The 23,696-nt window shown below is 41.2% G+C and overlaps 1 protein-coding gene across 1 annotated transcript in view; it reads left to right on the plus strand.

Annotated features, from left to right (window-relative positions):
* Positions 1 to 23,696, plus strand: part of LOC148407017 (MAM domain-containing glycosylphosphatidylinositol anchor protein 2) — a 199,947-nt gene that overhangs the window by 155,188 nt on the left and 21,063 nt on the right. The window contains exons 13-17 of the mRNA XM_088402897.1: positions 1,551 to 1,699; positions 7,946 to 8,123; positions 16,447 to 16,467; positions 19,499 to 19,654; positions 21,617 to 21,778. Of these exons, the coding sequence (XP_088259023.1) occupies positions 1,551 to 1,699; positions 7,946 to 8,123; positions 16,447 to 16,467; positions 19,499 to 19,654; positions 21,617 to 21,778 (666 nt within the window). The remainder of the gene's footprint in view (positions 1 to 1,550; positions 1,700 to 7,945; positions 8,124 to 16,446; positions 16,468 to 19,498; positions 19,655 to 21,616; positions 21,779 to 23,696) is intronic.

The raw sequence follows: 23,696 nt of genomic DNA on the forward strand, positions 1-23,696 counted from the left end.
ACGATTGGTAAATCCTCCCAATTCCAGCAAAGGAAAAAGGCGAGGTTTTATGGAGAGGGGGGAAAAAAAAAAAAAGATTTGGACACTTTTGGATGCCGGAGTGGATGTTCCACGATGTGATATGCACTTTGATTGCGTGCCATGAAAGCAAAGTGTGTCAGATGATACACGCTGTAAAGATAAATCTTTAATGATCCTTGTGGGGGGGGGGAAATTGGGTCACGACAGTAGCAAAAGAGATATGATATAGCGGCGATAGAAATAGAACAAACACAACATGGCGCAGATAAGAGCCACTGTACATCTTTGTCATGCTAATTCCGAGCGCTGCACTTGAAAGAATTTGGGTCGTGTTTACAAATGAAACATTCAAGTCATGTGCTGCATAGAACGCATTGAAAATTAATCATGCTTATGTTAGATCGCAAAAACCGCTCCGTTGATTTCAGCACAATTTGGCGTGGTCCATTTTGAGACCCCTTTTCTGTCACCAGATAGAACTCCGATGCCGTTTTAGGTTTGGACGACTAAATTGTCCACTGCCACGCAATCATTGGCTGACATTATTCTGTTAATGCATAATCCGTTCAAAGAGCCCACTTCTGTCACCAAATGTGACAAAATTAGCACCTGTACGTTAATGTTATGAGAACTCATAGGCTATTTTAGACCCCCAATTCTGTCACCGCTATAGCAATGGCTTCTCTCACACTTTAAGTCGACATTTGTCTTCAGTGAAGGAAATGGAACAAAACACCTTATCTAGACAATTTGTTGATGTTTGTTCAGTAATGCATACTCAATTTCAAGACTCCACTTCTGTCACCAGACAAGGCTATAGGGTGACATTTGTCATCATGGTGGAAAAAAATGTAAATAGGGTATCTTATTTAAATTATTTACCTGCACTATTTCTTTGTTTGTTTTGGGATCCATGGTTCATTTTAAGACCCCATTTCTGTCACCAAATATTCATCTTCCGATATCGTGTGCCAGATGTAATCATGGAAAGAAAATTGATTATAGAAAATCTGGTATAAGTGATTTATCAGCTTTAGATTTATTGTTGTCATTTGTTTTTACTGGATGATCCATTTTGAGACCCCTCTTCTGACGCCAAATATTCTTCCTCTCTCATCGTAGTGGTGACCTTTGTTCTCATGGAAAGAAATGGAAATAAAACCTATTTGTCTAAGATATTCATCAGCACTCCATCATTTGGCATGCATTTTTGTGAATGCATGATCCATTTTGAGACCCCTCTTCTGTCACCAAATATTGCTCCTCTCTCACTATAGTGTGACATTTGTCGTTTTGGAAACAAAATGAAATAGGGCATCTTGTCTAAATGATTCTCATACACCGCACCATTTGTTCAAATTCGTTTTGAAATCCATTGTCCTTTTTAGAAACCCATTTCTGTCACCAAATATTGCCCTATACTCACTATAGCTGCCATTTGTCTTCATAGAAAGAAAGGCTTTGTCCGTATTATCGGTGATTTGTTTGGGAAAATATCAATGAAGACCTTTCTGTTTGTTCATGTACAGGCAAGGCCTACGCTCCAGAGTTCTACTATGACACCTACAACCCTCTGTGGCAGAACCGACCCAGGATCTACGACTTCAAGCTCCAGTGGACACAGATGAACCCCAGCGCCGTGGACCGCATCGTGGCCTACAGGCTCGGCCTCAGACAGGTAGCTACTTCAATTTCGTGAGTCTTTTTTTTTTATTATTGCTTTTGAAACCAGAAATAATCTGATAATACTAGATGCTGGTTATTGGCCGTCCTTTTCCCAGAACTGTGAGTTGTTGTGTTTTTTGTTTTTTTTTTTGCCACGGGGAGGAAAAAAGATTCTTCTTCTCTTCAAAGTTTGCATGCCTGAGCTGGCTCGTGGTATTCGCCTTGATGCAGACGAGTCTTTACACCTCAATTCAGGCTCTCGCCACCGTATTTGGGGATGGGAGTGCGTCTCTGCGGGCGGTAGAGAATTACTAAGAAGCTGTCAGATGCGCTCAAGTATGAGTCCTGTGGCTTTCTTGCTCTCTTTTTTTTTTATTTTTGAAAGAAACGTTCCCAAAATCTTTTGAAGCGCACTCAAAGCCGGAAGACGAAAAGACCCGGTGGAGAAGAATGCAAACTGTAGTAGATGGATGGCTCGCTGAGGGTTGCAGTTTGTATTTTTTTTTTTTTTTTTGTGGGTGGGGGAGGTCTTCCACTTGCATTAAATCCCCAAACTGGCAAACGTAAACACTTTCCCTTACTGTTTTCTTGCTGCATTGAATTGAAATGAGAAAATGGACACACATTTTATCGTCCCTCGCTTGAAGCTCCATCAGAGGACTTCTTAGCATTTGCAGCAAGTTGGCAACTTTTCAAGGGGGTCTTTGTCTGTACGCTTGGTGTTTGTAGGTTTTTCTTTCCAGTCAAGCCAGCTTCAGATTAAGCCGTACGCCCGCCGGCAGCATTAATACGACAGATTTACAGGTTACCACCAATGTGAGTCGACATCCAAGCCAGTTCAGATTAAAAAGAAAAAAAAACACACACGAGAAAAGGACGCTCTGTTGCACGTTTGCAGCAACCGTTCCAAGTCCGTGTTTGTGTCGTCACACTTTTTGTTCCCCGTCAGCTCTCGCCCGAAAATTGCTGCAAAAATGATTTCACGCTTCCTCAAAGCCACTCGCCACCGGTTTTGTCTGAGAAGTCGCCAGCTTCGACGCATCCTTAAGCCGGTTCCGCTCGCAGCTGCTCTTTGCCTTCTGCTAGCACGCGCGTTAATTCAGAAAATCTCATTAACATTTCAATGTTTTTTCGCACTCAAAGAGAACATCCCAAGTCCATTTCATTTAGCCTCCAATTGGTGTTTGGGGCAAATTAATTCATTTCCACCTTATTCTCTTTGTATGTCAGGAGAGGATACGGTGTGGCCATTACTCGCCTCCTGCCAGGCAAATCACCCTCCTCCTCTGTCTTGGGATTGGAGATTATTAGCTGTGGGCAAATTTTTAGCCGGCAATTTAACAAAACAAAGCAGTTTTTTCCATGGATTTTATGGATATTGAGCAAGGATTTAATCTTGGTGTTGTTTTAAAACTCATAATTGTGTCTGCATGATGAGGTGCACTACTTTTGAAGCTAGGATATACATATTCTATATATAATCCAGCTTCTTTATATGCAAAATGAAAATTGAGATATGTATATGTTCTTCTACACAAAGTTCTTATTAACATGATGTATACATGGCAGTAGATCCACAATTGGTGAAGTTACAGCAGTTGGAATCTAGTTTTGAGAAAAACACGATTAAAGTTTGGATGATCAAAACTAATTATTGATTATTGTCAGAGAAATCTATGAATAAGATTAAGAAAAGCCCAAACTATCCTGTAAAATGGTCAAATCAGACCAGCCAAGATTGACTTTTCTTGCTAGCAAGGGACAGCAAAAGCTCAAGCGTCCGTGTTTGCTTCTGGGCCTGTCAAGGGAGTTGCCACCCCTGTTTGCTTTTTATTCATTCAGCAAAGCATTGCACAATACAAGACATAACAAAACGAGACTTTTTACCTGAATCCTGAAAAATTCTGCGACACCAATCAACCAAAAGCCAGCTGAGGTCAAAGTTTATGGAAAGTTTCTCAAGTAAATAACAGCATTGCAAGGACAAAAAGCCCCTCCAAGATATCAGTGACAGCACTTGCGGCCACTGACTCTCATCATTTTCTTGGCAAATATGAAGCAAGAAAAATCTATTTTTTTCCCCCCTCCCCTCTGTATTGAATTGTTTTGTGAGGTCTTCTGTGGCTTCAGGATGCAGAGTTGGCTAAAGGCGAGAATGCAAGATTGAAAGGCAAGCTCGGGAATAAATTGCAAACATATTTTATCAAGACACCTGTCAAACATGTAACACCTGGTCCAATTCTCAAATCTTCCCCGGGAGCTGCAAATTCTTCCTGCAAACAAATCTGGCAGGACCAGGTCACATCATCCATCCCAAATTGATCTGTCAGCCCTGTTTGTGCATGTCGATCAATACCGGCAAACATTAATTGCACACCGGCAATCTACAGTAAACCAGCAGCCGCTGTAACATTACAATGCTTGCATTTTCCCGCGCGCCGCGTATTGCTGCCATCAATCCTGCCGGTTGCTGCCGTTAAGAAAAGCCTCACAGCCGCAATCAGATGACATGAAATCAATAGGGCACACTTCTGGGGAAAAAATCGGCCAGAATGAGCATTAATGGGATGTGAACGGATGCTTTAATTGAGTGCCAGCGCCATGGATTTGGTGATCATTAATGCATCGAAACAAGGGTGCCAAATCCATAAGCGTATAAAAATGCCCCCCCCCCCAAATACAAAAGTTTCGTTGTTTTTACCCAATCGCCCATTAACGGATAACAACTACAAGTATTAGATTCAGCCTTAATCCATTGCTCAGGAAGCCAACACAGCAGTCTTTGCTTACCGCAAGAACAATGAAAAATATCTATTTGAAAAAGCAATAAAAGTCCATGAATAAAATAAAAGCCAGCAGTAGCAGTTGGATACATCGCTTTCATCACGAGTGCTGTTGAAGGATTCCAGCTGTGCTCCTTTAATGAACTGGGAAGTGCTGAAGCTGTACCGAACAGAGAACAGTACATGATATATTTTAGACCCAAGTTCACCAACACTCTGTGAGGAAGGGGTTGGAATCTCTGCGGTATCACCAAGAGTCCTCAATGTAGCCTTCGATCTCTTAGCTTGTTTAGGCTCCGACTATAAACAAACCTTTGGAATGGGATCGCAAATCCTCGGGGCCCCGAATGAGCGTCTTCACAAGAAAATCCGTGCTGGTCCTCAGGGACTGCGTAAGGCGGGAGAACATCCGCAGGGAGCCTCTGCTTCTTCACATCAAGTGGAGTCTGCGGAGGTTAGTTGAAGCATCTGATACAGCAAAGCTCATCTGGCCTCAGTTTCCCCCGGGAGGAGCTGGAACACAGGAAAAGGGACACTTGGGTTACCTCACTCGCATCTACCGCTGAACCAATATCCCGCCGTAAATGGCCCAGGGGTGTCTTGCTCGGTAGTTTGGTTTCGCTCTTTGGAACTGCTCAATTTTCCGATGAAGTCAACATGGAAGAAGATGAGAGTGAAAGACTGCCTAAATAACGTTAGTTATGCCAGTGGTTCTCAAATGGTGGTAGGGGTATGTGAGATTTTCTATTCGTATCAGGAAATCTTTAAGGCTCTTGAGTACTGTGACGGAAACAGAATTTCTTTTCAACTTAAGAGCAAATCCATCGGAACATGAAGAAACGTATTCCGGAATTGCATTATAGGGACTCATCTGACTTTATTTTGGTAAATTTGAGACAAATGCACGTTGTCATCTGTGACAGCATGTTCTCTGTTGTCCTGCAACTGCCCCCCCCCCAAAAAAAAAAAACTGTTACCACCTCAAATGTGTCGGATTCACGTCTTGCTATCGATAACCAAATAGTAAGCAATTGAATGCAGAAATGTTTTTAGGAGTTTTCAACCATTCTATACTGCTTATCCTGTCCGGGAAATAGATATAATAACCTTTGTTGAATTCATACCAGTGTGATTTAATAATCATAATAATATCATTTTGGCAACATTTCATGTGGCGATTCTAACCTCTGACTAGAGCATTGCCTGTGAGCTTGGTATCGATCGATACCAAGTAAATACTGCCGTCACTATCACAGATAGCGGTCCCAAGTACTTTAAGGTTGATAAATATTAAAGTATTTGTACTAATAAATTATGTTCTATGCAATTTATGCATTATATTAGTTACCTCTCTGGTGGCTTGGCATGCCGATCAATATCTTCTCGAAAAAAATTATTATGTATGTTATTATTATCATGTATCTATCTAATTTCAAGCTTCTCTATGGTGCTCTATTATAGTATACTAATATACGTACAATACTCAGCCGGTAATTGGAAAAGCACAAAGTAAATGACTCTTTTTTTTGATTAGATTATGGTCTTATTTCATAAAACAAGTTTCTTCATTCAATGCCTTCAGAATCTATGACAAACTCCCAAGAATTAAATGTAAATGAAACCAGCTGTTTGTGCCCGATACGATACCGATACATACGTTGGTGTTTATCGATACTTGAATCAGTTATTTATGAAAATACCAAATCAATTAGCTCAGGTAAGGTTACTTTTGTCTACCGTCGTAACTTGTCAGTTTCATCTTACTGATAGCCTACCAGTGCGAATCGCGTAATTCCCCGTGTCTATTTGCTTGCGAAACTAACCGTAATGAAAAGCATATAATAGCGTAGTATCCCCCAGACTCCGAGTAATTACTTTATTCCACGCGTTCTCTCACAAACGCAGCGATATTTCATTGGATTTGCTGCCGGTACTGAGAAGGGCGTGCATGCGTCGCCTCTATTTGGGATTCAGGAGTCGTCTTTGGTCTTTGTGCAGCGCCGCCCGCCCCGTTAAAGCTATTCTCAAGGATAAAACGTACCTCGCTAACTCGCCTAACCCCCGCGGCCACTGCCGCAGCAAACCATTGTTTGTGCTTCCGTGAACCTCACAGGAGAAGCCAGAGCTTAGCCACGTGACGTATGGAATTCTATCAGTTCCGCTCGCTGTCCTTAAAGGCGGGTACTGCAGTCTTACCTTCAGGAAGGGGAGGGGCGGTCGGGCTGATGGGACGCCGTCCTCGACGATGGGCTGAAAGCCGACTAAATTCAAAGGCTCGCGAGCTACTTTGAAAGTAAACGTGCCTAATGAGCACCGAGCTGTCAACGGCTCACACAGGGAAAATTGTTTTAGTTGTGTAGCATTTAATGTTGGCGCGTCCCTACAAATGCGTAGAGACGGGGTTAATTGGCAGATGAGAGAAAACCTCCTGCAAAGGATTTTGAAAGGGATGCATATTTGCTCGGCTTAAATATAAATACGTCCTTTGTAATGTTCATCCAGCGGAGTTGAATGCAAATACCACTCGACGGACTTAAGCTCACTTTACATTCTAAATTGTGAAAAATGGGATATTAAATGCACGATTTGGAGAGCTGAACGAGCTTCAGGTTTCATTCTACTCTAGATCTTCGGGGGTCAGCGCATTAGCGGGAAACGCGTGCCTGACAAATTTGTGCCGTGAGATTTGTCTAATGTGATATTGTGCGTGACTTTGCTCAACTGGAAAACTGCAAAAAAGATTTAAAACATAGGGACTGTTCATTCTTTTGTAAGCTAGCGAAACTTAGAAACTTTACAATATGAGGTAAATGTGATTAAAAACTACAAGGGGCTTGAAATGCTTCCTAGTTGAACTCCACATACGTATGAGTGTCTGTGGATATATATGTATATGTACCGGGATGTCAAATACCATAATTATCTACTGAACTCATTGCAACTATCGTTTCATAGGAGTATGACAATATTGTACATAACATAAGCCAAACATGTTTTTGAGGCAGCTGCTAGCAAGAACGCTAGTAGCGAACCAATGACAAAAACATGACGTCACAAAAAATGCCCTTTTAATAAACACAATAAAAATTCAAAGATGTGATTCGTCTTTAAAAGCCAAACATGTTTTTGAGGCAGCTGCTAGCAAGAATGCTAGTAGCGAACCAACGACAAAAACATGACCGTCACAAACTTTAAACTTCAAAAAAGCCCTTTTAATAAACATAATAAAAATTCAAAGGTGTGATTCGTCTTTAAAAGCCAAACATGTTTTTGACGCAGCTGCTAGCAAGAACGCTAGTAGCGAACCAACGACAAAAACATGACCGTCACAAAATTTAAACTTCAAAAAAGCCCTTTTAATAAACATAATAAAAATTCAAAGGTGTGATTCATCTTTAAAAAAAAATTGACAGCGATAATATATGTGTATGCATATTTTTTCTCGGTTTTTGTCCGTTTGCTTGACATGTCCACAGATGGGGCAGCAACGATGGTGGGAGCAGGAGATTCCCGTAGACTGGACCATCAACAAGGGGGAGCTGATCACCCATAACCTGACCGACCTCATCAAGCCTGAGTCCTATGAGGTGCGCCTTACCCCCATCACCCGTTTCGGCGAGGGCGACTCCACTGTGAGGATTGTCACCTATAGCGGTGAGTACTCATTTCTACTAAAAGAGATTCCTGGAATTTATTAGCACATGTACATAAAATTAATGCATCTTCCCCGACTACTGCAAATTTTCAGCCGTTATTTGCAGGAGTATGGTTATCAAGTTTGGAGGAATCAAAAGCAGCTGCTGTTATAGTTTGATAAAATCACTATCATTTTTTTGAAAGGGGTTGGTCCGTGACTTTGGGTTGGGAGCGCAAGGTGCTACCGGAGAGCTAAAATTATAGGCTGCCGATGCAGCTCAGAGTGAATAGAATGCACATGCTGATCGGCGTTAGCCATATTAGAGTCCTTTGCTGCTCAGCGGCTCAAAAATTATCCCTAAGAAACTCAACACAAGCACTGAAGCATAAATAATAATGTACAGTGGACCCCCGAGTTACAGCGTCCCTGTCTTACGTTTTTTTTCATGTTGCGATGTGGAATACTGAGTTTTTTTGGCTCTTCTTTACGGTATTTTCCCCGCTTTGCGACAAAAACAACTGTCATGACCCTAGAGGGTTGGCTGTATTTCTTTTGTTTTGTCTCCATCTGCAGGTATTTTTAGGTAATTGTACTTATTTTCTGTTGTGTTGCCTAACTGCCTCCATGCAACGCGTCACTACAATGCTGGACTGCTATTGGTCAGCGTCTCCTCACGGAGATGCTGGTCTGCTATTGGTCAGCCTCACTCGTTTTAAAATGGCGGAACGGTAAAGCTTTGCTCTATCGCGAGTGGTTACAAAACCGTATTTATCGTCCATTTTACTGCTGAATTCAAAGTTGAAAGCGTTAGCCACGGGTCCCAAGATTGCTAGTGATAAAGAGAGAAGAAGATGATTTATATGGAAACCAAGCTGGAGATAATCAAGAAATACGAAGCTAGCATAGCCTAGGGTAGCCTTACTAGGGAATATGGGCATAACAAACAAAGGTAATTAAAGCCTTCCTATAATTTTTATTTATGATGTTTTCTGAATGTATACAGGTATATTATATATACGTAGCACTTACTATACTGTTTTGGTACCAATTTTAAATATGTATGTACAATTTTTACCTGGGGTTCTAAACGTATTAGCCCATCCGCGGAACGGATTAATCTGGTAACGTGGGGGCCCACTGTATTGTAAACCTTAATATTAACTGAAGTGCTTTGGTTAAATGAAAACTATACTTTAGCATCGTTGTTTGCGCTTTTTTTTTTTGGGGGGGGGGCATGTTGTGTGATGTCATGCGCTCTACCGACACTACCTTTGTGATCGGCCAGTCGCCCGCGATCGACGCATCGAGCACACCTGCGTTAGATTAACTCCAGATGAGTTTTCCCGTTGTATTATTCAGCGAATCATCAAAAGTTCACCCCGGCACGAGGCATCGGCAAATTCATTACGTCGAGGAAGCGACGCATTATGTATGATATGCAAGAGAGCGGGCCGGGAAAAAGTGAACTCATTAAAATAATTAGAATTGCATCCAACACCGTCAGTCACCGGGAGACAGCTGGGAATCAGCTTGCTTTGCTCCTTCGCTCGTTTGAGCCAAATGAATGTTGATCAAGCGACTCATGGCCTCCTTCCGTCCTGACCTTTATTGCCTGAGTCAGGTCAGCTTTTTTTGCTCGCGAGCCCTCGAACGCACCGCGTGAGTCAAACGTTTAGATGGGGTCAGAGGCGCAAATGGATCAAATCCCCGTCACTGGATTTTAAATGACATTTTTGGGAGGTTTCATTCGGAAACGGAGCCCGTTTTGAAGATGGCTTTTCAAGTTCCCGACCGTGCGTTCGTGGTGTCCCGCGAGGGTTATCTCGAGTACACCTCACTCCATAAATGACAAGCGCGCGCGTAACGAGGTTTGGCGCGTGAGTACCCCGCTTCCCGAGCCGTCGTCGGCGGCTGAACTCAATCAAAGAAGAATGGTGAGAATTGAGGCTAATTAGGACGGAGCAGAAGGAGCGAGAACCCAGATAGGAGGAAACAAAGATTTCTTCTTTTTTTATTTATAAAGTGAAGAGGAAGAAGAAGAGAGAGCCTTCCCCTTATGTGCGAACCGCCTGCCCGACGAGAGACCGGACTAATTATCACTCTAGGGCTGCTTCTGTTCTCCCACGCACGGCGTGGCGTCACGGGCTAATGTAGGTCTGAGATGAATGCACTCTTCTCGCTCGACTCAACCCGCAAGATAGACTGCGATCGTCTGCGTATTGTCCTCCGTTAATGTTTCCACCGCTGTTAATAGGGAAAACTTCACGGCCTTAAAAATTATATTTATATTCCGTTGGAAAAACAAGCATTCATGCTATCCCCGTACGCGTGCTACATATATGCGGTCTTCATAGGCCGCCATTAAATATGCATATATGTCTTTTTTTTTTTTTAATTCAGAATTCACTTTGCAAATATGGAATCGATGTTTACTTTTGGTAGACTCGCCCGGAGCCCTTCAGAAAGATGAAGCGTAGTTTTGAATAACTGCAACCGATAAAATCACGTTGTTTGATTAAAAACTCAAAAATCAACCTCATTAAGAGCTTGTATTATGCGAAACAATTTGATCCAGTTTCCATTGGTCAAGGGTGTTTATTTATGCACTCACTTCATATCAGACCGAAAGCATTGAAAGGACACACTAGGGAGCTGAAATTTCACCCAGATTGTGAAAACATGTCAAAGTCAACATAGCATTACAGGAGTGTGAAATCCCTACAAATAATGTGAGAATGATGTGGAAGAAAATGACCCCAAATTTTTCAAAATAAGGGTTAAGGAAGTTTTTAGACCGGTTTTCCATTGCAAACAGTTGTTTAAATTTTCACTACTTCCAAATTGTTTGTTTCGGGCAAGGTTGTCATCGCGAGACCATAATTCCATGACATACTGTACGTACAAAATTTCGGAGGGTCGTTTCCATTCTTTTAGTTTACTTCACAGTGAAGTTTTAGCACCGTGGCTCTTAGACTTCAACGAGCTCGTTAAAGGCTTTTTGGCGAGAGTTGGCGAGAAAAGAAAAGCAGTTACGGCGTCCCCAGCCGGAGCCTTGATGGATGGCTGTGTCACCGCCGCACAATGACTAACTCAGCACCTGCTTAGACCACATCCTGGAAGGAGGAGTTCATTTTTAAGCCGTTTGTTTACACTGGGAAGGATGCAGCACAAAGCTACACTCAGCGCACATCCTCAAGATAAAAAATACTGCGGCGGAAGCTCCAAATGTACAAGTCTGCCGTCATTTAAAAAAAAAAAAAAAACTCCTCTGTTGGTTTTTGATGCATTTAAAGGAAATAACAGAGTGGACTTACATTAGAAGCAGTAACGATCCAGTATCACATTATTACCAATCAATATTTTTTAATTAGTATTTTTTTCTTACTTTATTTAGCTGTTGTTCTTGGTTGCAAACCCATGTGTTTTTGCAGTGGGTTTTTTTGTTTTGTTTTTTTTAAGAATGAATAATATGTAAAAGATTTACTTAAGTGAATGTAAGAATATTATTCATATTGGGATCATAGTTAATGGGATATTTATAATTTATTCATAATGTTATCGCCATATGGAGCTGCCATTATAAACGAAACATTTTTCAATGACAAACTCATTCAAACACATTTACAGGTATATTTAAATATCAGTGGTGGGCAACTTACATTTTTTTGCGGATCCGCCCCCTTTTCGTCATCGTTGGTCTGTCATTTTTTTCAAGCCAGACAAAATTGTAATCGTACGTCCGTTAGTCTGTCTGTGCATTTTTGCCCAACGTTCCACCACCACTAGGGGGCGACATTTGACTTTTTCTTTTGTTCCGGTTCGTCATTCTTCAGGCGCTGGACTACTTCTGTCTGCACACAGTAATTCTTTTTTTCTGTTTTAGTACTTATACTTAAAGTTAACACCATGTCTGTGATTATTCAATTACATTGCAATTGAAAAACAACACAGTAATATAAGTGTAACACGAAAACAAAACCAGCTAAGGGGTTTAACCCCAGGCTTTAATACACCATCACGTTTAATATCAAGTAAATTTGAACATCCTTGCAAGTACTTTAAAATTTTTGGAAAAAAAAAATTGAAAAGTTTTGCAAGTTCTTTTTTGAATGAGTTTGCAATTCAAAACTGTTTACGCCATATTGGCAATTCCACGCTTCCATTTATTGTGTCTGCTTAGTTCTTACTTACATACAGGTAGCAATAATTAGCTTTCATTGTTCCCTTCAAATAATTTTTCTCCCATTCGTACGAGTGAAAAGAATTAAAACGTTCATAAAAAATGACATGTACAGCTAATAAAGAATTTAGTGTCAGAGAAGGACATCAATCCCTTTTCCATTTTGAAGCCCGAAATGATTATTCCGCCATCATAAAACACCGGTAAAGACATATTAATTACACGCGCTCACCAACCAATCATCAGAAATGATTTTTTTGTTAAGGTCACTGCAATGATTCATTTTCAGCCAGCAAACACTTGAGTGCACGCAGCAGTGATTTAAACACACATACGCCTTCACACACCTCCTGCGTGCTGCTGATTCAGTGTTAAACTCCAGGCAGCACAGTTTGTGTTATGTCATTATGAGTGGACGTGCGCATTCTTCGGATAGGTTTATTATCGGAAAGTGTGCGCAGTCACTGTTTAATGGCGTCCTAATGAAAGGCGATTGTTAAAAATGCTTTTTGGCAAGCATACGCATGTAGTGTTTGCTCTTTCCCGGCCAAAGAAGCACATTTGATTCACTAATAGCGCACTGGAGGACCATTGTGTGCTCGGCCTGCAAGAACTACTGTGTAAATTTAGTTCTGAGATCATTTATCTAAGATAAAATAAGTCCCCGGGGTACTGCAAAAAGGCACACGGCAACTGGGGCAGATTCCTAATAATAGGTAAAGACATGAAAAATATTCTAAAGATCCATCCATCCAATACACGAGTTTACTAAAAGAAAAAAAAAACACCCTTAGTACTTGATAGTTAGCACAATATGGGAAACACACATTTAAAAGTTTACTAAAAACAAAAATCCATTCTGGGTGCTGCTGTTATCGATCCTGGTTTCGTTAGCGAATTGGACAGTTTTGGTACACCACAAATATGTTTTCAAAAAGTGAATCTGACCGTTTGGTAAAGCAATTCAGACAGCGTTTGGTGTAGCTAAAGTTCGCACAGCAAATTTGATTTTTCATTTGTTGGACTTTGACGTGGAAGTGGTAAAGGTACTCGAATGGACTCGGGATTTGGGCGTGCCAATTTAGGCCTTTGCTAAAATATAATACAGTGGACCCCCGGTTTACGACGTGCCTGCTTTATGTTTTTTTCACCGTAAGAGGTGGACCGTAACGTTTTTATGTCCTCTCTTTACGCCGTTTTTTTTGCCTTATGACGTCAAAAACAACTCTTCTCAAACATGGCGGTCAGTGTGCGTGCAGTTGTCTCACACGTCACTACACGAGTCACTGCCACCACAATGCTGGTCTGTTATTGGTCAGCATCACTGAGTCGCTAAGATGCTGGTCTGCCATTGGTCGCCGTCACGGTGTCAAAATAGCAGCATGTTAAAGATTTATTTAGCCTAAAGATCGCCAGTGATGTTAAAGGGAGAAGTAAAGAATTGATTAGTATGGAAATGAAGCTGAAAAAAATCAAGCTAGCCTAGCCTACTCTTGCTAGGGAACATGGCCACAACAAGATAATAAATCTTGTATATGTTTTTATTTATTATATTATTTAATTCTATACATGTGTATTTTATATAAGTAGCGCTCACTATACTATTTTGTCACCTACTTTTAATATGTATATACATTTTTTATGTTTTCACCTGAGGTTTTACAGGCATTAGCTAGTTAACAAAGGTTTGGTTTGGCCGCCATACGGCAAATTCGTGTTACGCTCCCAACAATTAATTTCATAAACTCCAACCCACTGTATTTTAACAACCAAAATACAGTTACTTCACAGCATTGGTTCAGTCACATAATGAGCTTTTTCCTCTTCCTTTTTGGGGGATTGTCATGCGAAAGTGATGCGTAACATTGGCGCCGGCGAGCTTCTCCATTTCATCATCAGTCATCGTGTGAGGCTCTTCGTCCTCCATTTTAAACAACATATCGTGTGAAATAGTTGCATCAACTTCGGCGCTGTATTCCAGCCCGTTTGTTTTCACTTAGCCGATATATTTCGCTGCGTTAAATTGCAAGTTAAATCCCATTTGTGCGTTTGAGACCGTGTGCAAAGTAGCAGCGAAGTAGCCTCTGGGCTCCCTCGGCTTGATTTCCTCAGTGGGAGAAGACGCATTGCTTGAGCAGACACGTTCATGCGGACCATACCAAATAGCGAGCCAGCTGCAGGTAGCGGCAACAACAACAGGAAAATAAATAATAAAACGTGACAACAAAACATATTATCTGTGAGCGCGCTCGTGCAAGAAAGAAGAGAGGGTGGCGTGGAGGGAAAAAAAAAGGCCCTAGGCTCCGAGTGGTCATTTAATATATTTTTTTTTTTGCGGCGGCAACCACCTTCGAACATGCGCGCACACTTGCTATGCTGCAGTGCTATTCATTCTGCGCAGTCCGCTGTGGTTTGGATTGGCAGCATAAAAGATTATTAAAGTGTTTATATGGTGAGCGCACCCCCACAGTTGCGGCATAAACACCATCGCCGGGCACATTATTAGGGACGGTATTTTGAGAGTTGAGAGTAAGCGGCGGTGTGTAAAGTACTTTTTTAAGTGTAATGGGGACTAGAAAACACCCAAAAAGTGAATTCCACGAAATTGGATTTACCCCCTGACGGACATTGTATGTACACACATAAAGTGCATAAAATATACAGCATATATAATCATAAATTTTAGACTGTAAACCACCATTTTTTTCTCATGTTTTGAACCCTTCGGCTTAAAGTCCAGTGCTGCTTATTTGTTGTTATTTTTTCCTTTGGCCACCAGAGGGCAATCTTCCAAAAATCTAAATTTTTGATTTTGAGTTTGAAATTCACCACTAGGGGCACTGCACGAGTAAAAACGCAAACAGTGACTTTCTGTTAAAATCAAGTTTATTTGCATAGCCCTGAACCACCAAAGTCTCAAAGGGTCTCAGGTGGAAAGAAGTCTGAACAAGTCTGAACATCCCCTGAACAAAACTCCCAGAAGGGGAAGAAAAAACTCAAAAACTCCAATTGGGGAAAATAAGAAACCTTCAGAAGGGACCACAGGGAGGAGGAGCCCCCTTCCCACTGTTGTGTTGGTGCAGTATTCTAACAATCCAAGTGTGACGGTGTAATGTTGAAAATGTTGGTCCTGCTCTTGTTTCTCAACTGTGTTGAAAAGTTTGAAATAAAAACCGAAAAAAACATTGCCTGTGTGTCTTTTCCCTCTAAAAAGCTGAATTTCAATAACTCCAAGAAGCAACGGGCAACCCAAAGCTCAGCATCCACCCTGTGTCTCCACAGGCTTAAGGACCACTTTTGCGTTGCGGGAATGATTTGTTATTACTGGCTTTAATTGTTTGGATTCTAATCAATCCCCACCCCTCCTCTCTTCCCTTAGTGGCTGGGGAGCGTCCATAAATCATGCAGCTACATAGTTTTGTGCTTGAGCTGCTGCATCACATCTATTTGGTCGGTCAGCCATCGATCATTGGAAAATACTCATGAATCTTCCTGGCAGGTTAAATGCTGTTTACCCTGCTTGGAAAACATTTTTTTTTCCCCCCCCAAAGTGCAGAAAAACTGACTGGTTGCAGTTGCCTCCACTTTTGTGACGCCCCCCCCCGACCTTAAAATGGAGAGCGCCACTGTTAACCGCGGAGCCGGGAACTAAGAAAGGACGAGTGAAGGGTTTAATGTGATTAGTGAACGCGACGGTGGTTCATTTTGATGTTTTTGCGGAACTATGAAATGGGCTTAGAGCTCTAAATGAGAATAACCTTGTACAGGAGATTCGGCAATGCCGCTAAAAGCATTTCTAAGAAAAAAAGAAATCCTATTAAAGTGGTCAGGCTGACATACATATATTTTTGTTCCACTGGAAATACAATGTTATCTTGACTTAGAAATGTCCGCAAATTGTGTGTTTGTGTGAAATGGGGGGGGGGACAACCTTGCCCTTGCATGTCGCTGATGCATTTAAGGCGGGAATGGAGCAAACAGCTGCTGTAGTCCACAACTCACCTCCATAAACTCACAAGCAGACAAACTGACATCACCCACAAGGTCATGCCACTTTATCTAACACAATTACGAAGGTTAAATACGTTATATTTCCATGTATTTGGTTCATGGCAAGCTTTTCTAATGTTGTTTTTTTTTTTTTTGCTTGTCTTCCACAGCTCCCATCAACCCTCACCTAAGTAAGTATGGCGTACATGACACCTGTACATGGTAAATCTGAAACATTACCTGCCAAATGCATTTGAATGGAATCCATAGTGATAGTCGACAAAGATGGCGTCATGACACACAAACCTAAGTTATCAACTTGCATTGTACATCAATAATCTATGGAGGACCAATACTGCCTATATATATATATACATATATATATATATATATATATATATATATATATATATATATATATATATATATATATATATATATATATATATATATATATATACAAACTAAATATATAAATACAAACTAAATATATAAATACAAACTAAATAACCACACATCTATGAATAGAAAACATTTAAATAATTAACATTAAAAACTGTACATACAGACATGCATACATACAGTGCAGTACATAAAAAAATTACAAAAATACAATATACAAAAAATGACTAAAGAAATACAAATGAATTGAAATAAAAACTACTAAATAAATAAACAAAAATAAACTAAGTACACATGTAAATTGAAATAAACAAATGGCATTAAAACTGCATGTACTGTACATACATATATACATACATACATAAATGACGAATATAATTAAAAAATTAAAATAAATTGAAATAACTTTAATAAATGAAAATACAAACTGAACAATACATTTATAAATTGAAATAAATAAATGGCATTAAAAACTAAATATATAGACGACAATAAATATAAATGAAAATAAAAACTGAAATAAATATATACATGAAAGTGAAAATGAAAACCATAATAAGTAATATGGAAATAATTCAAATAACAGTTTGATTCATATATTAAACATTTATTCTTTTTTAAATCTATTCTGGCAGTTTTGGGCTGTGCGAGCGCAAACTCGACCGCCACTTACTGCTATAGCTATTAGTTATCAATTTTTCGTCGCACCTCTTGCTCATATACTTTTGAAAACATGTCCGCATCCGCCGACGGTTTCCACCCCGCGCTCCTAAATAAAAGTTCGGAAAAACTCCGATTTCTGCATGAATATATCTTATCTTCCCCCAACCTCTCATTCGATCCAAAACCCCTGGGGCGAAAAGCAAATACCACTCCCGGTTCATTTGAAAAACCAGTGCGCCCACGGAGAGGTGAGAACAGGTGAGAGGTTTCCTGGTCGGCGCGACCTCGCGCCCGACCACTTTGGGCTCGCTCTTCCTCGGCACGCCCACGCAAACTCACCTGACTCGCGGCCGCCCACGCCGCTTCGCTCAAGGTCGTGACTCAGCAAACGGCTGCGAGCTACTTTTAAATAAATCAATGAATATTTAGCAGAACCATCCGCCCAGCATGCGAAATGTTAAACGCCGCTTCTTTTGAGGACACCGCCGGGCAACGCCGTGTCCGCCGGTTAGCCGTTTAGCTTTGTTTCTTTGCGCGGATTACGCGGAGGTTCTGACTGCGCCGCTCGTGGGCTGCTTCTTCTGCACGCCTATTTTGCATCTTTTCCCTGCACGCGACTTGGCGTTATCTATTCATGCACCTATGGACTTCAAGCTACGCGCACCTTCAAAAATAAACATTCGTATGCGGCTAGCAAACTGTGTATAGCGGGTCATTTTTAACCAAGACCTCATTTCCTATAAGACTTTTTGACTTGATTTTCTTCTTGAATTAATTCATCCATTTTCTAGAGCCGCTTGTCCTCACAAGGGCCGCAGGCTTGCTGCTGCCTATCCCAGCTGGCTTCAAGCAGTAGTCAGGGGACATTCTGAACTGTTTGCCAGCCAATCAAAAGGCACTCAGAGAGGAATAACCATTCACACACCCAATCACACCTAAGGACAATTTAATATGCCGATACATCCCCCATGCATGAAAAATCCTATCCGATCGCTTATAAATTACACTGAGAAACCGCCAGTCAGTTACGCAGTCATTGTACGATAAGGCACAAGCTGCTAACTGCGTGGTGCATTCAAATGCAGTTGGACATTATGTCCTCAGACAGAAAAAGGTCCTTATATGCATCAAGTGTTAATAACTGCAAATAGAATAGAATAGAATGCCTTTATTGTCATTGTACAGCTGGTATACAACGGAATTGTGAGCCCTGCTCTGATTGGTACACATAAAATAAATATGAATACTAAATAGAATAAATATTATCGGATAAAAGCATAGTTTCACAAAGTGCACTTTTTATCTGCGGTGTGTTCTTGTTTTGTTGTTATTCGGAGCATTAATAGCTATCTGAGAAAAGCCGTCTCTGAGTCCTGCCTTGTCCTTGAGCCGTGTAGCGCAAAGCAGAGAGCAGCAGTTTGAAAGTTTGACTGTGGGTTTTCCATCACTCCGTAATGGCTGACATATATCAAGAAGAACGATGGGTGTGAAATTACCTTAATATTTTAATTAAAAACTATAAATGGTCCATCTAGTCATTTATGTTTATGATACATAATCAAATTGCAAGGCTTCCGTCAGTCACAATACAAAACACACCGGCTTCCTTCCGTTTGTTATACCGTAGCTAGCTAGCTAGCTAGCTAACTGGATGCTGGAATTTGTCATTTTAACTTTGCCCAAAACAAAAAAAATTCTCTAGATTCGCTTACATTTTCTTTCAAATCAAACCCCTCGCATTTTAACACAATTTCAACAAGAACTGCACTTTTATTTGACGCCGTGCGCTTTGTGTTTGAGTCAAATCTATCATGATTCGCGTCCCTTCGCGCACGCGCGCTCGCAGGAACGCATTACGCGTAATGCGGGTTATTTGTGGTGCAACAAAACAAGGCGCAGCAGTAAATCCCTCCATTGTGAGCACTTTTTTTCCCTCAAGGAAAAACCACCGCATGAGCTCGCCAATGTCGCAGTCAGCGCAAGTTCACGTCTTAATTTAGAAATCTGTTCGTTACATCGACTGGCGTAATTAGGCCTTTGCTGTTGTAGATCTCCCCGGAGACACACACACACACACACACACACGCACACTGGCCGCAGGTTTCGGGAATATACAGTACGCGCACACACTGACTGTACGTTCCTAACTCTCGTCAGGAGAGTTCCACTGCAGCTTTGAGGAGGAGCCCATCTGCATGTTCACCCAGGACAAAAACGACGACTTTGATTGGACGCGGCACAGCGCCGCCACCCGCGACACAAAGTACACGCCCAACACGGGGCCCAGCGGCGACCGCGCCGGTTCCAAGCAGGGTGAGTACACCGAGCCTTAATCGAGATTTTACTATTTCAAAAAGACGTCGCAGTTGCTCTTGGCTTCGACAGCGACCAATCACGGCTCGTCTGTTATCTGAGTTTGGCCATGTGAAGTTTTAAAGCTGAACTGCGATTGGTCGTTGTTTGGCTGCAAAAAATACTACTGTAAAGAAAATTAGGGGGATTACTTCCCCTTTAAGGCATATTTAGAGGCTTTAATCAGGATTTAGTCATTTTCAACTGCAAAAGGTTAATAATTTGTTGTAATTTGATAAACATTTTTTTTTTCATGCACAAGAGTTTTGTTTTTGGTTTAGTCATGTGATATTTGAAGCTGAGTCGTGATTGGTTGTTGAGCCATGATTGGATGTTACTGCAGGCTTGAGTCCACGTATTTATTCGTTTTCAATAGTAGAACAGTTAATAATTTGTCTGTTTTGAGTAAAAACCAATCATGGCTCACCAGTCGGTCATGTGACAGTCACAAAAGGAGCTGTGATTGGCTGTTACTAAGAGCCTTGTGCACACGCGATGTTTTCAGTTGCTAGCAAGTGGCAAAATGTGTTTTTTTTAAGCAGTTTGTTGTACATGAAAATCATTTATCAAACAGTGTTTCCTCATTTATCACGAAGGTTCTCAAAAATACTCAATCACCAAAATCCATGGAGCAGTTGAACTTTTTTTCCTTTGTTCCCTTTTTTCATTTGTTTCTTCTGTTAAAAAGGAAATATATAAAATCTATCACTTTAATGCCTGTTCCGAATTAAAAGGAAGAATAATATCAAGAAAAAAATAGCGAGGTAAACCTGCAATATATAGTCATACATTAAAATCCGTGTATTAGAAGTTGATTGTTTTTTTAAATAAATAAAATTGCTATTTTAAAAAAACTGCAAAACCTGCAAAAAAAAAGTTGTTGTCATAAATGAAAATTTGCGATACATAAAGAACTTAAACGCAATGTAGCGGGGAAACACTGTCGATAAAATATTAGATATATTTACAAAAAACAAAAAATATCACTTATTACTGCAAAAAATGCCGAAACAATGTGTGTAATTATAGTTCAAAACAAGGTGCTAAATCACAGAACTCAAACCCACATTCACATGGACCCTTACTGGGTTACACGCAACCCATGCATACTGCACATACATACATTTGCACTTGGCGAGATATGAAATTAGCAATGATGGACATGATTAATTCAAAGGCTTTTTAGAACATGCCACTGAAAGTGCCACTATTTTATATAAAAGAAAAAAACAAGAATACAAGTTTGAATTATTTAAAGTTACAGCTGCATAATGGATGCCTTGGCCAATTTGCTTGACGCAATACAATCAAAACATCTTGTACGCCTCCCTCGCCACGGTTGCCTCGGTTACCATACGTGGCGTTGAGCGCGCGCCGTCTTCATCATCCATTCAACGGTCGAGATGAATAGCGAATAAATAGAATGGAGGATAGGAGCTTATCTATGACGGGACTTTGAAATTCAGTGGAACTCCAGCAGCAGGAGCAGCAGCTGAAGCAGTAAATAATACATCAGCTCTAATCACCTAATGGTCTCAAAATGTCCGGCATTTCATTACTGGCCCCCGTTCCTCTTTGAGAATAATTATGTGAGATTCAGCCCGGAGAGATATTCCATTAAATTTTTGGCTGTCGGGAGGAGCCGGGCCGCTCGGTAGCCTTAACTGGCCGTTGTCATGCCTGCCTGTGATCGATAATGGCGGCAAGCTCGCAAACCTTTCCAACAAAGGCTCTCATTAAAGAAGAGATAAGCAAAGGATTTGTCTTGTGTAGTTTGCTCTTGTCAATGCAAAAACAAGGTAGTCAGCACAGGGGGGGGGGGCTGTCACGCACCATTAAGAGCCAAGGCTAATTTGTGATGTGTTTTCACATAAAAAAAATGCTGGTTAAATTCAGAATTGTTTGTTTTGTTGTTGATCCAAGGTTTCTACATGTACATCGAAACGTCCAGGCCGCGGAAGGAAGGGGATCAGGCTCGGCTCGTCAGTCCGTTTTTCAACATCGCCCCCAAAAATCCCTACGGCATCACCAACCCTCCGGCGTACTGCTTCGGCTTTTTCTACCACATGTATGGGAAACACATAGGTAAGAGCCACGTGATTGGTTTGGTTTGTTGCTTTTCTGGAAAAGATCATTTGTTCTTATTTGAACCCCTTGAAATAGCATGTTGTTAGGTACAAGTAACCTAAAACAGTTCATAAACAACAAACAGGAAGGAAGACAACTAGGGTATTTTTCTCACGAGGAGAGCACAGGAACCTGACCTTCTCAGAGCTCTTTCCAGTCTAGTCCCAGGAAAATCAAGAGCGACCTCGTTTTGCTTTTGCCCCTTGGTCGGGTCACGGCGCCTGTCTCCTTTTTAAAGCTTGACATGCGTCATCCATACTAATCTACTAATGTACTTATTGCGTAAAACCTATATAACAAATGGTTGGTTGTTGTTGGCTGTTACCTGAGCTTTCCGCACTTGATGGCATTTTCAGTTGACGGCAATGAGCACAGTGTTTTTAAAAGTATTTGTGCATCAAAAAATAATTTTCTCCTCAAATTAATTGAAGACAAACATTTGGGGAAAATGTGAGAAAAAAAGGGAAGCCTTGATTGGTTGTTACCCGATTCCCGAGCAACCTTGATGTAATTTTTGGTGGACAGCTAGTGGCAAAATGGCCGCTCTCTTAAAAAAGGATTAAACAGGTGGATTTTGCTGCTTAATTCATGGTCTGCAAGCACAATATTAATCAGAATGCCATTTTCAAACTAGACTCTATTGCTGTAATTATTTTTTACAAAGCCTGCCCCACTCATTGCGCCGACTATAAATAAAATTAATATCTTTAAAAATTGTACAAGTTTACCTAAAACTGTCCGTATACCAATAACAAAAGGAAAATCAATATAAATCAACTTTCAACAACTGTTCTTTTTACAGCGTGTATACAGGTTATAGGTTAGTCTAAAACTGAAAAAAAATTCAACCCTAACCCTAAAAAAAAAAAAAAAAAAAAAAAAAATGATACCAATCCGATACCAATTTGGAACCCTGGAGACAGACGGGTCGAATAAAATTGCAAAGGCTTTCGCAAAAAAAAAAAAAAAATGCAGTTTGCCATAAAGCCCAATCTCTCACAATAAGTCAACTAGGCGTCGTCCAAACTTGAACAAACATCTTGATGGAGATTTGGAGATGTCCCCCACCAGCCTAATGTATGCAATAACAGGCATCATTGCTCCTCGCGCCTTAATTATCCTTCCGGTGTATATAAACACAATTAATGAGGAATCGCTACAGCGAATGTTATTCACCATGCGCGAGACATCACGGAAGCCTGGAGGGCCCGAATTGATGGATGAACGCGCCGGAACCCGAAGCTATCTGCCACCTGCGTATCTCGCACAATAGCGTGCGCTCGTAGGCTCGGCGTTGTCGTGATGGAGCGCTTGTTTTCTTTGCGTCATGAAAGACTCAAGAAAATGGACGTCTGCTTCCTCGCGGGCGGCGTTTTTCCTCAGGCAGCCGTTGCGTGGTTGTCACTTTGTTTTCGGCAAAATATATCTGACCGTATAGCTCCTTGTTCCGACGCAACATTTCAAAGCGGGTGACGGCGCCGCCTGCGTTCCCCCCCCCCCCCCCCCCCCCCCCCCCCCCCCCCCCGAGACGCCCTCCCCAATGGTGAAAACAACTTGCGCGGACCATTTGAAGGTGGCGAAACTGTCGGGGGAACGCTCGTCCAGCTTTTTGTCAGACACTTCAGCTTCCTCCACCGGGATCCAATCAGCCAACTGAAAACTCTTTGGATGTGTGTTTTGTTTGTGTGTGGATGAGACCAGATCACACAGACGGGAAAAAAAAAATAACAGATGAATTGATTCGTCTCATTTTGGAACTAACTTCATGCTTTCTGTATGCTGATTAGGTCCGTTTTTACGTCTCAGGCCACTTGAGTTGTTGGGGGTTGGAAAACTAAGGCCAATCACGCCTTAAAGTGGATGCTGATTGGCCGCC

This window comes from Hippichthys cyanospilos, chromosome 20 (genome assembly GCF_059441005.1).
Source record: "Hippichthys cyanospilos isolate Australia breed blue-spotted pipefish chromosome 20, RoL_Hcya_1.0, whole genome shotgun sequence".
Taxonomy (NCBI): domain Eukaryota; kingdom Metazoa; phylum Chordata; class Actinopteri; order Syngnathiformes; family Syngnathidae; genus Hippichthys; species Hippichthys cyanospilos.